Source organism: Oncorhynchus gorbuscha, linkage group LG11, assembly GCF_021184085.1.
Source record: "Oncorhynchus gorbuscha isolate QuinsamMale2020 ecotype Even-year linkage group LG11, OgorEven_v1.0, whole genome shotgun sequence".
In the NCBI taxonomy this organism is placed as follows: domain Eukaryota; kingdom Metazoa; phylum Chordata; class Actinopteri; order Salmoniformes; family Salmonidae; genus Oncorhynchus; species Oncorhynchus gorbuscha.
Window position 1 is genome coordinate 50,833,244 of NC_060183.1, and position 16,532 is coordinate 50,849,775.

General features: G+C 43.5%; 1 protein-coding gene across 1 annotated transcript; it reads left to right on the forward strand.

Moving 5' to 3' along the window:
• The first annotated feature begins 1,220 nt into the window (after positions 1–1,220).
• LOC124048881 (BCL2/adenovirus E1B 19 kDa protein-interacting protein 3-like) lies at positions 1,221–12,081 on the forward strand. Its single transcript, XM_046370030.1, has 6 exons — positions 1,221–1,481; positions 8,788–9,040; positions 9,731–9,818; positions 10,170–10,267; positions 10,633–10,782; positions 11,400–12,081. Exons 1-6 carry the CDS (start codon positions 1,349–1,351, stop codon positions 11,446–11,448), a joined length of 771 nt encoding a protein of 256 aa, XP_046225986.1. The 5' UTR covers positions 1,221–1,348; the 3' UTR covers positions 11,449–12,081.
• The last annotated feature ends 4,451 nt before the right edge of the window (positions 12,082–16,532 follow it).

Sequence of the window (16,532 nt, forward strand, 5' to 3'; positions counted from 1 at the left end):
TTCATGAAGCACTGCCATGAAAGAGGCAATGTTAAAAATGTATCTGAATCGGAGTCAAGTGGAACTCACTCACCAAGACCATGCTCTATGATTTTGCTCGTCAACTTATGTCTACACACACAGTGCAATTTGACAGTTGAAATCATGATACCTCCAATCATGTTTGACAATAATTACAAATATAATACAGCTGTTGTAAGTCTATAGTGACAATGACAGGAATAAAGTACTTTATTTTAATTTTATTTTTTTACTAATGTGTCATGCCTTGGTCTTTATATTTTAATAGAGAGCAATTTTTCTTTTTGTAGGAACTAACTGCCAGGGCTTGTTTGTGTTTTGGATAAACGCTGAAAATTAGGTCTATGGTAAACACAGGCTTTGGAGATCATGTTTTGTTCTATGAGGATCTTCAACTCTCTTTTTGGGAATTTTGACGTGTTTATGTAATCAAAACAAGCACATAAAGGCTTTCCTAATTCATAAAGATCACATTAACATATCTTATAGAACCTAACATAAGATCACCTAAACCTGTGTTAAACACTGAAATAAGCTCTAAAGGGGTATCCCAAAACCCTATTAATTCCCCACCTCCCCCATAGGAATGGCCGAACGAGCAGAGGTAACTCAGTTCCGGTTTTTAAGACTATAAACTGACAAACTCGATGCCACTTCAGATTGGAGCATATTCATGCGTCGTTTAGTCCAATGTTGACAACCCTCTGATAACACCCACTTTGAAATAGGAGTGCTGGCTGTTTATGCCCCAGGTACATAAAGTTCTTGACATTTTTATTTGTTTATATAAACAAGTGCCACACTGTTAAATAAGTGTGAGGTGAATTTAAGTTGTTTTTAGGGTTTTATTGCACAATGCAACATTTTATCCCCACGCATAGGGGGTATCATTTGATCTACTACACACAACTGGGTATTGAGGGATGGCATTGGCATCTTGGGGTACGTGCCGATGTGCGCGATCTCAAATGAAGATTCGTTCACGTCTCGTAAATATACAGATGATGCCTTTACAGAGTTGTGAAAGTAGTGAACTACAATTTTATAATTTATTCCTGTTATTTTCTCACGATGTGGTGTCACTGATGTATAATACGAACGGGGGTGGTCAATTTCCAGTACGTTACGTAATGTTAGTCTGCCTATGCTTTTTGCCTGCCTTTGTTCATAAAGAACTTGCTCATCTGACGTCATTACAGAGCTCCAGGAAGTTTGCTGTGCTCCTGACCACTGGTTCCAGATCAGCTAACAGAACACATTTTAACTGTGTTGGCGGTAGCTATTCTGCAACAAAGTCAAGGCGGCTCAGGTCAGTTTTGGTACGCGGATGCGCGCACGTACGAATGTTTGGAGGGAGTGTGCGTGTTCGATTGACAGTCATATGCAAGCCACCCTGCACAGAGTCACGATGTCTGAAGCTGCTGCTGTAGCTGAGAACAACGGAGACGCTGGACTAAATGGTATGATTCGTCGAAATGCTTCGCTATATTTTACTGTTATTGTTTATTAGAAAACGTGTCAGGTCATTTGAATCATTGTCTTTTGATACTTTACTATTTGACTTTGAGTGTATAAACAATATCTAGTGAGTTTTGGGTTGGTTTTCTATGTAGTCATGGAGAAGGGTTGTGGAAGGACCTACATTGTGCTACTCCTGTTTTCTGTATTGACAGTATCATGGACCAATGTGATTTTAAGAGGCTGTATAAACCGTAAGATTGACCAACAGTAAAACCAATCGTTGTTGCACGCGGTGCTGAATAGGCGGGATAAAGTGGATGTCAACAAGACGAGATGGAAGAAGTCTTGAGAGCTCAAATTGGGTTAAATTAGATGTTCGTAAATTAATTTTAGTGCACATAGGTTTTCGTAATACTTATTTCCCCTTTCCTAACGAAACATACTTGGAATATTATTTGTTTTTATTAAATGCATAGTCAGCTAATTGTGTAATAGATATGTCTTCTTGCCGTGGATGTAAACATAGCAAACTGGCCTAGTTAATCTGACTGTGGGTTTAAATATAGACCAGCAAAGAGTAGCGGATAAAACTACACATGCACCTCTAAACACAGCTGCTGGACTCAGTCTGGTCAATTTGTATGTAGCAGCCTGATACTTCTGGGTAGCCTGCTACTGTGAAAATACTAATACAATACGATCAGTCTAATGAACTGTTATACCAGGTATATGATACTTTGCTTGATTATAGGTGTATTCACTATCAATCCCTAACAACAATTTAAACACAATTTAGTTCTGAACAATTTAGTGATATTTTGGGGGGTAGTTTGGTTATTAAAACATAATCATGTTTTTTGATTTTGTTGATTTTATTTTTATACATTCAATGTATTGTGAAATCATGGAAATGCCAAATAATGAACATTACAACTATTCCATTGCCTCTGTCAGGTCCACATTAGGTAGACCTCAATAGAAAAATATGAAATTACAATGAAAGAAAAGTCTCTTATTTCAGAGTTTTGATTACCCTACCAGGACCTGGGAAGATGCAACCCGAAAAACAGGAGCAGCGGTGCATTTAACTTGCAAGTTAAATGCACCGCTGCTCCTGTTTTTCGGGTTGCATCTTCCCAGGTCCTGGTAGGGTAATCAAAACTCTGAGTTGTGTATACTGTCATCTTCCCAGGTCCTGGTAGGGTAATCAAAACTCTGAGTTGTGTATACTGTCATCTTCCCAGGTCCTGGTAGGGTAATCAAAACTCTGAGTTGTGTATACTGTCAGTCTGTCACCCAACAGCCTGTGACCTATGGGTCAGAGTGCAAATTGGGATTCCTTGTATATTGTGCTGATTTAGCCCACCAGTTAGCGTGTGTGTGTTGGCCACCGTAGCCTGGCGCTAACCTTTTCAAGATATCCGCCACTGCTTTGCTCGTTATCAAGGCCACCGGCACTAGTCATCCTTCAACTATTTAAAACTCAACCGAGTCACTTCCCTAGATAACTGCGTCTAAGAAGGTTGTTAGCCTAGCCAGCTATAAAACATACCAACTCTACCTAGATGCCACTGTGTTTTCAGCTTGGTTTACCATAAATAAGCCTATGTTCAAACATAATTTTCCTTCTCCAGCTCTGTGGTCATAGCTAGTCTCACCTGAAATTATTTGCGGGTGCTATACAACTCCCGTCAGATTATTGTAGCTCTCTACCTTTACTGTGTATTGTGGTAGCGGTTGTAATACATTCTCCAGTTACTATTGTTGGTTAATTTGATTAATCAGTATATCGTATAAGAAATATGTTATATTTATGTCCTTTTTAACCGTCACGTTCTGAGCCGTGAGAACACCGCAACACCATGATGCTGGGCATTCATGGCTGTTCCTCTTGTGGAGATGAACTACAAGTAGAAGATGGTCATGACCTGTGCCCTGCTGCCTAAGTGTTAGCCACCTGCGTGTGGCCCTTTCAGACCTCTGCATTAACTGCGCCATCCTGCCTGTGAGGGAAGCGCGGCGAGGAAGAGTTGAGGCATCTACACCGTTCAGTGTACCACCTTCACCGGCTTTTCTTACAGAGCTTCAGAGATGCTGGGCCAACCCGTGGGCTCTCGCCCACCACACCAAGGATAGTAGGATGCTATCTGCCATGCGCGACGCAAAACATTGGCTGGACCATATGCCTAAAGTGGATGAATGCATAGCAGAGCTGATGCTCTACCCCAGATAAAGTCCTGAAGGAAGATGCCCGCTGCCCCAGACCTCCGTGCATGGCCACAGATGAGCTACTGTCATGGGTCTACGACACAGCTGCCCACGTTGGGAACTCTCTGTGTTCATGCTAGCACAGAACGGGATGCTCCAGCTAGACCATGCAAACCTGAATCTCTGCAACCTGAATGATGCATTGCATCAAGCTTTTGCGTTCATGACCAGAGAGCTAGGCAGACTGATGTTCACCCTAGTTGTGACTCGTCACCAGGTCTGGCTTGCCCAAGCCCCAGTGTCCAATAACTCCAAGCAGACAATGAGAAAGCTCCTAGTGGTCCCGGGACTGCTCTTTGACCCTGCGGCAGAGTGGGCCATCGAACATAGAAAACAGTTGAGTCAGGCTACACTGCTGTGGACTCCAGAAACCAGGCATCAGAGTCGTGGCATCAGAGTCGTACCTGACGTGTGTGAACCTCGCCGCTCTCCCCAACACACGCCCCTGGCCCTACCACCAGCCTAACACGTGCTTGACGGCAATGCAGCCAACCACAAACCGGCGTGGGGGTAGAAACTGAATGGGGGGGGGGGGGGGTGTCTGTCTGCCGATTTACCCAGCAGCACTTGATCTACTGGGCACTTGACCTACAAGGCACTTTCCAAATGCCTGCTTCTGGAAGGCTACCCAAAACGTTTGACCCAAGTTAAACAATTTAAAGTCAATGCTACCAAATACTAATGTGATGAAAGAAAAGCTGAAATACATCATTCTCTCCTATTATTCTGACATTTCACATTCTTATTATAAAGTGGTGATCCTAATTGACCTAAAACGTTTTTACTAGGATTAAATATCAGGAATTGTGAAACTGAGTTTAAATGTATTTGGCTAAAGGTGTATGTAAACTTCAACTGTAACTATGATTCTACGAACACCTGGAAGACCGTAAGTACTTTCCTGTCACTTGTCATCTTTTTACGGGAAGATTCCCTGAGACAGTGCGTTGTCTGACGTACGGTTTTATATGAACAGTGGGCACGTCCTCCCATGCTCTCACATCACAGGCGTGACTTTGTTCATTTTACTCTACCTGCGCGGAGTCTAGTGATATAAATAATTACTTTCAACCGTACTCACGGTCTTCCAGGTATTCGTACAACCATAGTTACATTCTGTTCTTCAAAGTAGATAAGGTATAATTTCAAACTGTCTCTGTCCCTCTCGTCATTGTGTTGTGTACATTCCTCTCTCATGCAGTCTGGGTGTGTAACGGCCAAGATCCTTTTAACGTGTAAATTTGGCTAGCCAAGCTTGCTTCTCCTTCATGTTGGTGCTAGCCTGCTTGTTAGTTGCTATGAATCAAAAGCCAATTCAGTAGGGCCTGGAAACGATAGTGAATTTCGATTGGTCAATAGCAACACAATGTTGCAGATTATTTGCGTAATGTTCAGCAACGGGGCTCCGCTGTTTAATCGCCCCCAATGTGTTAGGTGGATTTCCGGTTTGGAGCGTGAAGTCACAACATAGCAACATAACATGCCCAAAGCCCTGGTCTGCCGTAGTAATTGACATAGGCTTTCTATCGCCAGAACGGTCAAACATTTGTTTATTTTATTGATGGCAGTTTTGGGGTCTAAAATTAGTTGATTATGATCAAGTTAGATCCATACTGAATTATTTTATTTTATCGAGATATTTAGTTAAATAGTGATCAATTCTGACTACTACATTTTGTCACACAGGAGCACGTGCTGACACAGACCAATCACAGAGTTAGATTAACTTGTGGATGCCATTTTTATGTCTCTGCAATTCGCTTCAAATTGCACAAACTAGCACAACTGGAAATGTATAAGTAACGCTAGTTGGCATTGGCTCGCAAAACTACTTCTAACCTACTTCATGCTGGACACGTCAAAAAAATGGCATACACGAGTTAATCTGACTCTGGGGAAGCAGATAAATGGCCTCATTGCCAAAACCCTGAGGTTGACTCTCAGGCAGGGTGAAAACGACTACATCGACCATGATCCTTCGCTAGTTACGCTCACTTTCACCATGATCTTTAGGGTTTTCTTTTTTTTGGTGCCATTCAGCCCCATTTAGCAATATGGCACGCTTCAAATTCAAATACTTCCGGTTTCATGCACCATCTAAAGTTTTTCATAGGAATACAAAGAATTGTAGAATAATAATGAAGAGATCAAAACTATGAAATAACACATGGAATCATGTAGTAACCAAAAGTGTTATTTTAGATTCTTTAAAGCAGCCACCCTTTGCCTTGATTGCAGCTTTGCACACTCTTGGCATTCTCTCAACCAGCTTCATAAGGTAGTCACCTGGAATGCATTTCAATTAACAGGTGTGGCTTGTTAATTTGTGGACTCCCTCTACCATCCCCTCCAACCCACCCAAAACATGCACCAACAAAAAGAAAAGAGAGGAAAAACAACAATGCAAGAAACAATAGACATCAAGGACAACCAAAATCTAAACAGCAAGGCCAGCTGTATGCGTTTGAGTGCATGTGTGGCACTATTTGATTGTTTGTGTACACATGCACCTGCGCGCCATCAGCCTCAGGGAAATGGCCATTGGATGTAACAGTGTTACCCCTTTGTCATTCAAACTAACTTTAAAAAAATGTATTTGAATATTTTTTATGGTCATTGTAGTTAAGTACCATGTTTCTGAGCTGAACTCTGTTTTAAAATAACTGTTTTCGAAGTGTTTTTATGACGTCATTGAATAGTTCTATTTAACTTTCTTTTTTAAAATTATTCTACAAATGCAGAAATGCATAGTTTTCACATGTAGACACTATTGTGCTGGCGATAAGCAAAATGAGGTTGAAAAGTTGTAGAATTGCCCTTTTGCGTTGTGATCTTCCTTTGTCATAGCCTTCTACTCAACTTTGTCATTATGATGGTGCCTATATGGATCTATCCTGTTAGCAAATATTGATGGAGTATGTGCTCAGTCTGGAATGAACTGAGGGATGTATATTTAAAGATCTCAGTGTGTGTGGGTTGCAATGGGCGCAAAAGGCATGTTTATCAGTGTCACACACATAATGCCTCTAGAGGAAGTACACAGTCAGCACTGTGTTGACCTCCCTTTATGGGGGCTGCTGGGTATGGGCAGATGTGATCGAGCATTACCAAGCCCTGAACTGAGTGAGTTGGCATGCTGTGCTATTTCTGGACACAGTGACATGTGGAAAGTGCAGAACGTTTTTCAGGACACAGCGGGGTGGAGTAGGAAAGAGAGGGTGAGGATCAGGAGCCTTTCATTCGGAAGTTTGAGCGTACATGTTGAGTCAGTTACATTCCAGCTGCAGTGTGAGCCAGGGAGGGAACAAGGTTTGTTATTGTTAGACAGAGCTTACTCACTCTGTCTAAAAATAAGTAGATACTCATTTTTGCTGTGTAATTCTCAGAATTGAGGAAAGCTTTATGTCCACTGCAATGTCATTGTCTTGGATAGGATATCTCAGTCCCATCCACACAATGGGTATATTCAGTTTACCTTACTCTTCGTTGGTGATTATGTGAGTCTTTGGAGCCATTGGTTAGGTTATACATACTGGCTTTTATTACCATAAGATACGTTTCCATACAACAGCTGATAACAGCTCCACGACAGAGCGAGCAGCAGCCAGAATGTTCGGCTCAACGCTGGCGTCATGGCAACCTTGTTTAGGCCATGGAGCACGGACAATAGACTGTCGACAGTGGCTTTGCTCAGGCCACTGTGTAATCCTCGGGATGAGCCTGGGGTGCTGAGTTGGACTTGGGGTTAGGGGCTGCTGTCATTCAATGTCTGGCCAGTGAAACTGACTGAGAGACTAAGTCAACTAGGCTGACTGTCACATGACCAGTGTGTTTACTCTCTCTGCTATGAGGTCATGTGCTCTGCTTGTGAACCCTAGCTTCCTAAATTAGGGGAGTATGTGAGACATTTTAAGATGGGGAAACCAGAGCGAGAAAGAGACTGGATGTCTCCAGTGTCAGTGTGACTCCCTATAATTTGTATCCTAGCTGTGATTGGCAGTCTCCCCTGTAGCGAGTCCCTGCCTGGGCTCATGTAGTAACATGGATCAGCCAGGCTAGGCCATGGCTCGTATATAACAGCAGGTGCTGTAAACTGACAGCACAGCATAAAATGATATTCTAGACAATTCTATTCTTCTAGACAATTCTAACTTTGTGGCATCAGTTTTGGGAAGGCCCTTTCCTGTTTCAGCATGACATTGCCACCGTGCACAAAGCGAGGTCCATACAGAAATGGTTTGTCGAGATCGGTGTGGAAGAACTTGACTGGCCTGCACAAAGCGCTGACCGTAACCCCATTGAGCACCTTTGGGAGGAATTGGAACACAGACTGTGAGCCAGGCCTAATCGCCCAAGATCAGTGCCTGACCGCACTAATGCGCTTGTGGATAAATGGAAGCAAGTCCCCGCAGCAATATTCCAACATCTAGTGGAAATCCTTCCCAGAAGAGTGGAGGCTGTTATAGCAGAAAATGGGGAACCAACTCTATATTAATGCCCATGATTTTGGAATGAGATGTTTGACATGTAAGTGTCCACATACTTTTAGTGTATATCGCCTGATGATGTCACCAGGCAGGCCAAAACTCCATCCCACCTAAACAGACACATTTCAGGCGCTCTTTTCAAACAGCTCTTACACTTAAAGGGAAATATAATTTTCATGGTGATAATTCACAATTCTTCTAACCTGGAAATATACACAACATTTTTGTAAAACAGGATAATCAAGTTTTTGACTGTGCTGGAACTTTTTAAACTTTGGTTGTGTGTCTCTGCCAGTCTCTCTGACTGTTTCTTTATCCCCCTCATCACATCGTTCTAGGTATGTTTTTTTTTGGTCGTTAGGCTATTAGTTCAGCATAGAGGCACAATTTTCCATGGTCTGCAAAACATTTTGACAGAACATACAAGATGTACATGATTACGTTCCATGTTTTTGTATATGTAATAAGTTGTGAAGTTTGATAAGATTTGCTAAGTATCCCAACTGACAAATGTGACCAATGTCATGTACTGTATGTACTTGTCCTGCAGGGTCCTGGGTGGAGTTGGAGATGAACAGAGCTGCGGCCACAGCTGCGGCGGGGTTGTCCCAGTCTACCTCCACCGTTGGCCAGGCTCTGGGTCTGCTCCCCCTGCCTCAGGTGGTGGTGGAGGAGGTGGTGGAGGGCATTGTGGGGGGCCTAGAGCATGTGCCTTCCTCATCCTCCATCCATAACGGAGACATGGAAAAGATTCTACTGGATGCTCAGCATGAGTCTAGCCGCAGCAACTCTTCCTGTGACAGGTAGCGGGTGCTACAATGAGGAAGAACACAGTTCAGCTTGGCCTTGGAAAAACTCCGTACAGATAATACAAATCTAGAACAATTCTTAATCACCTGTAACTCTTTTCAATTCACTGTTGAGGTCACATACTAGCCCAAAATCAATGTAGATTTAATCTCTGGATTGATATAGTACTGTATGCTGTTATGGCGCTGTAAATTTAATCCGTTTGCAACAGTAAACAACATCTTCATCACCTGTGTGCGCACAGGGGGAGGTCATTGGACTTAAATCCACTCACACCTCTGCTTTCCCTACCCTCTGAGCCATGAGGTTGCCTGCCATAAACACAGGCTTATCTGGTCGCCCGGTCAGTCCGTCAGCTGTCAATGAGTCACCTGAGCATGTTTACCAGGAGTGTTTTTACAACAGCCTACTAATGGTGGAGCTCACAGACAGACTCATCCATCCACTTTGAGGTGGCAGGCTGACAGGCAAAGTGAAAGCCTAATGGAGGCATGATTCATATGCACATTGAGCCATCAGAGGCGAGGTCTCTTGATTAATGCATTGGGAATTTGAGCAAGCCCCAAATCTTCAACCTGGTTACTGCATACAAGTGTACATTCATATGCACCAAGGGAGAGAATACTTGGAGTGCAGTGATTGGCTGTGACAGTTTTTATTTTGTTGTTTGATCCTCCCCACAGTCCTCCCCGGCCTCCTAGTCCCCAGGAGGATGATCATGATGGACAGATCATCTTTGATGTGGACGTGAGCAGCAGAATAGATGGCCAAGTAAGAGTTATTACTTGGTGTGCCTGAGCTACCTACGTCACATGTATGTTTCCATGGTAATATAACCTGCTGCTTCCCTCAGTCTCTTGTGAATGACAACCATAACCTTTGTTACAATGGCGACGGCGACAGGAAACACTAACCCGGTGGGTTTGAATCCATGTACACGACAGTAGCCTCCGCTTTAGGTTCCATTACAGTTACACACACACACTCTGTCAGTGTCTGTGACCATGGCAGCCTCACACTGGGTTTATTGTATTGTATGGGCGGTCAGCCATATTGTCTCTGCCTACCCCTGTTGTCTGTACTGAGCTCAGTGTCCTAATGCGCAGCGTGTGTCCCTTGCAGTCAGAGAAAGATACCCTGGAGAGGGACATGGATATCCTGATGAAGGACTCCGACTGGGTAGCAGACTGGTCAAGTCGGCCTGAGAACATTCCTCCTAAGTGAGTGATGTACACAGTCCCATTGCCCCTAAAACATACAAGTCTTATTGTATCTGGCCTCCTAGGTAAATCCTAGTGTGTTTGTGCATACAGTAATACTACTTATGGCTGAATATTTCCACATGATAAGGAGATGATGGATGATACTGTAATGAATCCACAGGGGGCTGCTTACGGGAGGACTACTCATAATAATGTCTGGAACGGTGCACATGGAATGGCATCAAACACTTTGAAAACCCTCTGTTTGATGTATTTGATACCATCTTCCCCAATTAGGGTGCCACCAACCTCCTGTGGGACAATGTTGATGAGGAAGATGGTGACGTTACTGTATGATAACCATCATTTCTCCTTGCCTGTAGGGAGTTCCATTTCCGCCACCCCCGGCATTCAGATACACTCAGCATGAGAAAGACCGGGGCGATGAAGAAAGGAGGTGTCTTCTCTGCAGAGTTCCTCAAAGTGTTCATCCCCTCACTGCTACTATCACACATCCTGGTCCTGGGACTGGGGTAAGAGCAAACCTAGGACACTTTTGCGATCAACCTCCGTTAGGTAATCATTTGTGTTAAGTAGGATAATAGCACTTTTTTATGGAAGTGAAAAAGCCAAGTGATGACATTACGGAAGGCTTGTTTCAACCCATCAATGCGTCTGCATTGAGAATAACATTTCCATTATTATAGCCATTAGCTGGCTAAGTAAACACTTCCTTCACAGATTAATGTAGACAATTCCCACATGGAATCTCCTGAACAGCTTTCAATTTCCTTCTGTTTACAGTTGTTTGCATACAATTAGAAGAACCCCAATCAGATCCAATATATCATGTTGTTTTGTTTACTGGGAATCAGATATCCCTGGAACAAAACTGCATGTACAGAAAATGATTACAGCAGAGGGCATGTGGTGGCAACACAGTGGGCAGCTGCAATGCTCGAGCCCTGTGTATATGTCTGGATAGTAGAACAGCTGCTGCTGGGATGGATTGACACCTGCTGCGCCACACCCTTAACACACACTTTGACAGCACACATGACATGGCAGGGACAATCCACAACTCCATCTATCACTTATCAGCCGACTAGTTAATGACTCTGGGTGTAACTGCTCTCTCTCTCCCCCTCAGGGTGTACATTGGGAAGAGGTTGTGCACGCCCCCTACGAGTTCTTTCTGAGCAAGAAGCTGAACGAGTGCCTGCGGGAGAAATTCCGCTGTTGTATGAAGAATTCCCCTCTCTCCTCAAACTATTCCTCTCCTTTGCTCCCTCTTTCTCTCTCTGCTTTCTCCCACCTAAATCATTTCCTCCTCCTGTAAACTGTGCAGATCTGAACCGTGCTGTGTTCTTAGGACAGATGTGTTGCCTCCAGCCCCCCTTCCCCCTTCCTTCCTCATTTGTATTGGTGAGGTAATGAAAAGTGAGGTCATGTTCCCTTTTCCTCTTGTTTTGGGTGTAATTGTTTATAAAGTGTGTTTTTTGGGGGAGGGGGCAAAGCATAAAACCAAACTCCTCTACACACTAGCTCCAGCACTCTCATGCCTGGTACAAGAAAGAGCTGTCTGCCCCACAGATTTACAAAATAGAAGTAGCCCAAGCTTGTGCCATCTACAATGTTGTTTTGGTGACTCTCTCAAGCCCATCACTTGACCCTGAAAGTGTAACTAATTTCATAAAGAAAGAAGCTAACCTGAAAATGTGAGCATGCCTTTGAAAGTAATCATTTTGTCTATAACTATAAATACAATTTACTGTAGATGTTAAGGTCTTTTTTAAAGTATTTTTACCACCATAATAAAGCCTGAGTTTTGATTAAGGGTGTTATCAAATTTATTTGGTCATTGTGGCCATGTCAAATCCACAACCACCAGATGCTGTGCATTGGAGAGAATCCGCTTGTCCTGCCAGATGAGATGTGTCCAGTACGTGTCATTGTTTTGTTTCTGTCTTGATTTCTTTACGATATACCATGGGCCTAGTTATTTAGGCTTGGTCCATTGGGTAAACCTCTGATATGCCTGTGCAACTGACAGGTCATCTTACACACTTGTACAGCATACACGCAGACATTTAAGAATGAGTTTATGTAGGTTGTTAGTCCAGCTGGGGATTAACCCTGATGTTTCACCACACTGATAGCTGGAGTTGGAATAGAGTCCGAAGGCAGATTAGTTTTAGAGGGACAACTACATGGACAAATTCAAGCATGCTCTGAATGTTGCTGTGACCTGCAGTACGTCACTGTGCTCAAAGAGGGACCGCAGTGTTTCAAAGTTGAGATTTAAGATGGGGCTGTTTGAACTAACACTCCACCGTTGGATATTGCTGACATCAACCTCTTTATTTCCCTCTACACATCTGCCAAAAGGAACTGAGGTCCACCTTGAACCTCAACTCTTCTCAGTAGCCACGTGCCTCACCTCTGTTCCCAAGACTCCATTGTGGTTCTGTTGGTCAGTGTCTGTTTGTGATCTGACACACGGGCTTCTCTATGGTTTGTTCCAGTGAGTTTTATTGTCTGTATTGTGACATTGGAGTCTGAATGCACAGAGCAGGAGGTATAGCTATGGTAAGACAACTCATCAGGGCTTTAATGAAGATTGTTAGAGATATACACTTTGCAGGGCCCATTTTGAAAAGGAAAGTTTAAAAATGATTCCCCTCAGACTGCTATGGTAACAATAGTTATTGTAATCATACACATCCTTTTGATTTAATTTTGTTTTTTTCCCCTCATTGTAAAATGGAAAAAAGGTTTTGTCATTAAAATTTCCTCAATCAAGCTGAATTGTTAAGAATTCTTTTGTATTAGTTTCACTTAACTATGCAAAGGGAAGGGATCACCTCTTTTCCACCAAGGTGCATGAATTGAGGAAAAAAGTGAATAGGAGATTCAGCAACTCTTGCAGGACAATGGAATTGATAAAATAAAAATCGTATTAAGTAGAAACAACATGAAGGCTTTTGGTCTTCAGGTTTTTTTTACCTGAAGAAGGCCAAAAGATGTATTGTGTTGATTCTACTTTTGACTGATTACCTAGAAACACAGACTAAAATGCATAATCTCCCACTGCATCAGAGGCAGCAGGGAGAAGGGAGGGTGGTATGACTACTAGCCAGTCCTCATACCTCAGCCTATAACATGCAGTCAGTTCTCATATTCCAGAGCCTTAAAACACAATATTTAACTGAGTGTGTGCCTCCAGTCATTTGTCATGCAATGGAGCTTGTCTGGTCACTGAATGTCCCCAGGGAGGCCACAGGCTTGGTTCTACTGACTGGCACTTCAAATCAAACTTTGTCACATGTGCCGAATACAACAAGTGTAGACTTTACTGTGAATTCTTACTTACAAGCCCTTAACCAACAGTGCAGTTCAAGAAGAAGAAAATACTTACCAAGTAGGCTAAAATAAAAAGTTATAATAAAAAGCAATGCAATAACAATAATGAAGCTATATTCAGGGGCACCGGTACCGAGTCAGTGTGTATGTGGGTACAGGCTAGTTGAGGTAGGCTGTACATGTAGTTGGAGGCGAAGTGACTATGCATAGGTAACAAACGGCGAGTAGCAACTGTGAACAAAAGGGAGGGGGGTGTCAATGTAAATTGTCCGGTGGCGATTTTATGAATTGTTCAGCAGTCTAATGGCTTGGGGTAGAAGCTGTTGAGGAACCTTTTGGTCCTAGACTTAGCGCTCCGGTACCTCTTGCCGTGCTTTAGCAGAGAAAATATAACTTGGGTGACTGGAGTCTCTGACAATTTTATGGGCTTTCCTCTTACAGTGATGGACTGGGCCATTCGCACTACCCTCTGTAGCGTCTTACGGTCAGATGCCGAGCAGTTGCCATACCAGGCAGTGATGCAACTCTCGATGGTGCAGCTGTAGAACCTTTTGAGGATCTGGGGACCCATGCCAAATCTTTTCAGTGTCCTGAGGGAGGAAATGTTTTGTTGTGCTTCACGACTGTCTTGGTATGTTTGGATCACGACAGTTTGTTGGTGATGTGGACACAAAGGAACTTGAAACTCTCGACCCGCTCCACTACAGCCCTATTAATGGGGGCTTGTTCGGCCCACCTTTTCCTGTAGTCCATGATCAGCTCCTTAGTCTTGCTCATATTGAGGGAGAGGTTGTTGTCCTGGCACCACACTGTCAGTTCTCTGACATTCTCCCTATAGGCCGTCTCATCGTTGTCGGTGATCAGGCCTACCACTGTTGTGTGGTCAGCAAACTTAATGATGGTGTTGGAGTCGTGATTGGCCACGCAGTCGTGGGTGAACAGGCAATACAGGAGGTGACTAAGTACACACCCCTGAGGGGCCCCAGTGTTAAGGATCAGCGTGGCAGTTGTGTTTTTGCCTAGTCTTGCCACCTGGGGGTGGCCCGTCAGGAAATCCAGGATCCAGTTGCAGAGGGAGGTGTTTAGTCCCTGAGTCCTTAGCCTAGCGATGAGCTTCATGCGCACTATGGTGTTGAATGCTGAGCTGTAGTCCATGAACAGCATTCTCACATAGGTGTTCCTTTTGTTCACGTGAGAAAGGGCAGTGTGGAGTTCAATTGAGATTGCGTCATCTGTGGATCTGTTGGGGCGGTATGCGAATTGGAGTGAATCTATGGTGTCCGGGAGGATACTGTTGATGTGAGCCATGACAAGCCTTTCAAAGCACTTCATGGCTACCGACATGAGTGCCACGGGGCGGTAATCATTTAGGCAGGTTACCTTCGCTTCCTTGGGCACAGGGACTATGGTGGTCTGCTTGAAACATGTAGGTATTACAGACTCGGTCAGGGAGAGGTTGAAAATGTCAGTGAAGACACTTGACAGTTGGTCCACGCATGTTTTGAGTACACGTCCTGGTAATCCGTCTGGCCCAGCGGCTTTGTGAATGTTGACCTGTTTAAGGTTTTGTTCATCGGCTACCGAGAGGGTTTATCATACAGTCATCCAGAACAGCTGGTACTTATGCCTCATCCCGAGGGGGTGTAATACAAAGCAGGATCAATGAGTTAGCTAGCTAACATGGTTAAATATTCTTAAATAGCTTTACATTTTTTAGAACGAGAAGCTTTCATGGTGTAATTGACTCAACAACCAATAACACATATGTTTAGCTTTCTTAATTTCTTAATGAACCAAAAAATCAATAGTTATTTCTGGTTGTTTATTAAAGTTAGCTGCCTAACTCACTGAACCTACTTTGTTTAGCAGTAACTCAGTTTACCCCTCTGGACAATATCCCACCCATGCTGTTTATCATATTGCTGTGTTGATGCTTGTAACATGATGGTGGATATCTTTATAAGCTCCATGACTGTAAGATGACTACCCTGAGACTTTCAAAACTCAGATACTTTTATGCCCCCCCCTCTCTCTCTCTCTCTCTCTCTCACACTCACACTCACACTCACACTCACACATCCTGTCTGTCACTAAAATGATTGGACTTAAATTATCCAGCCTGGTCTCATAGACTAGATGTAACATATTTAAACTCCGGGAAACTCAAATTAGTATGAAATGTAACGCTTGGTATGGTTACATAAGACAAAAGGAGGGTGGTTGGTCGGGGTGGATGAGTAGACGTATAACGCGAACGTCTAGCAGCAACTTAAGGTTGCGTGTTCGAATTTCAACTACTTGCTACTTAGCATGTTAGCTAACCCTTCCTTTAACCTAACTCCAAAACCTAACCCCTAGCCTAGTTAATGTTAGCCACCTAGCATATGTGAACCACAATAAATTTAAATTCTTAACATGTAAGTTTTGCAAACACTTTGTACGAGTTACAATTCGTAGCATACCGCCCTGCATACGACTGTTGGCTTGCTTCTGAAGCTTAGCAAGGTTGGTCCTGGTCAGTCCCTGGATGGGAGACCAGATGTTGCTGTTGGAGGGCCAGTCTTTCCTCTGGTCTAAAAAATATCCCAATGCCCCAGGCCAGTGATTGGGGACACAGCCCTGTGTAGGGTGCTGTCTTTCTGATGGGAAGTTAAACGGGTGTCCTGACTCTCTGCGGTCATTAAAGATCCCATGGCACTTATCGTAAGAGTAGGGGTGTTAACCCCTGTGTCCTGGCTAAATTCCCAATCTGGCCATCAAACCATCACGGTCACCTAATAATCCCCAGTTTACAATTGGCCCATTCGTCCCCCTCCTCTCCCCTGTAACTATTCCACAGGTCGTTGCTGCAAATGAGAATGTGTTCTCAGTCAACTTACCTGGTAAAATAACAGATATATAATATTGTAAAAATGTCAAT

Excerpts from the sequence above, each read along its gene's own strand:
- LOC124048881 (XM_046370030.1), top strand. The coding sequence starts at position 1,349 with ATGCGCGCACGTACGAATGTTTGGAGGGAGTGTGCGTGTTCGATTGAC. Across the intron at positions 1,482-8,787 it reads CGGAGACGCTGGACTAAATG|GGTCCTGGGTGGAGTTGGAG; the intron begins GTATGATTCGTC and ends CTTGTCCTGCAG. Across the intron at positions 9,819-10,169 it reads GCAGCAGAATAGATGGCCAA|TCAGAGAAAGATACCCTGGA; the intron begins GTAAGAGTTATT and ends TGTCCCTTGCAG.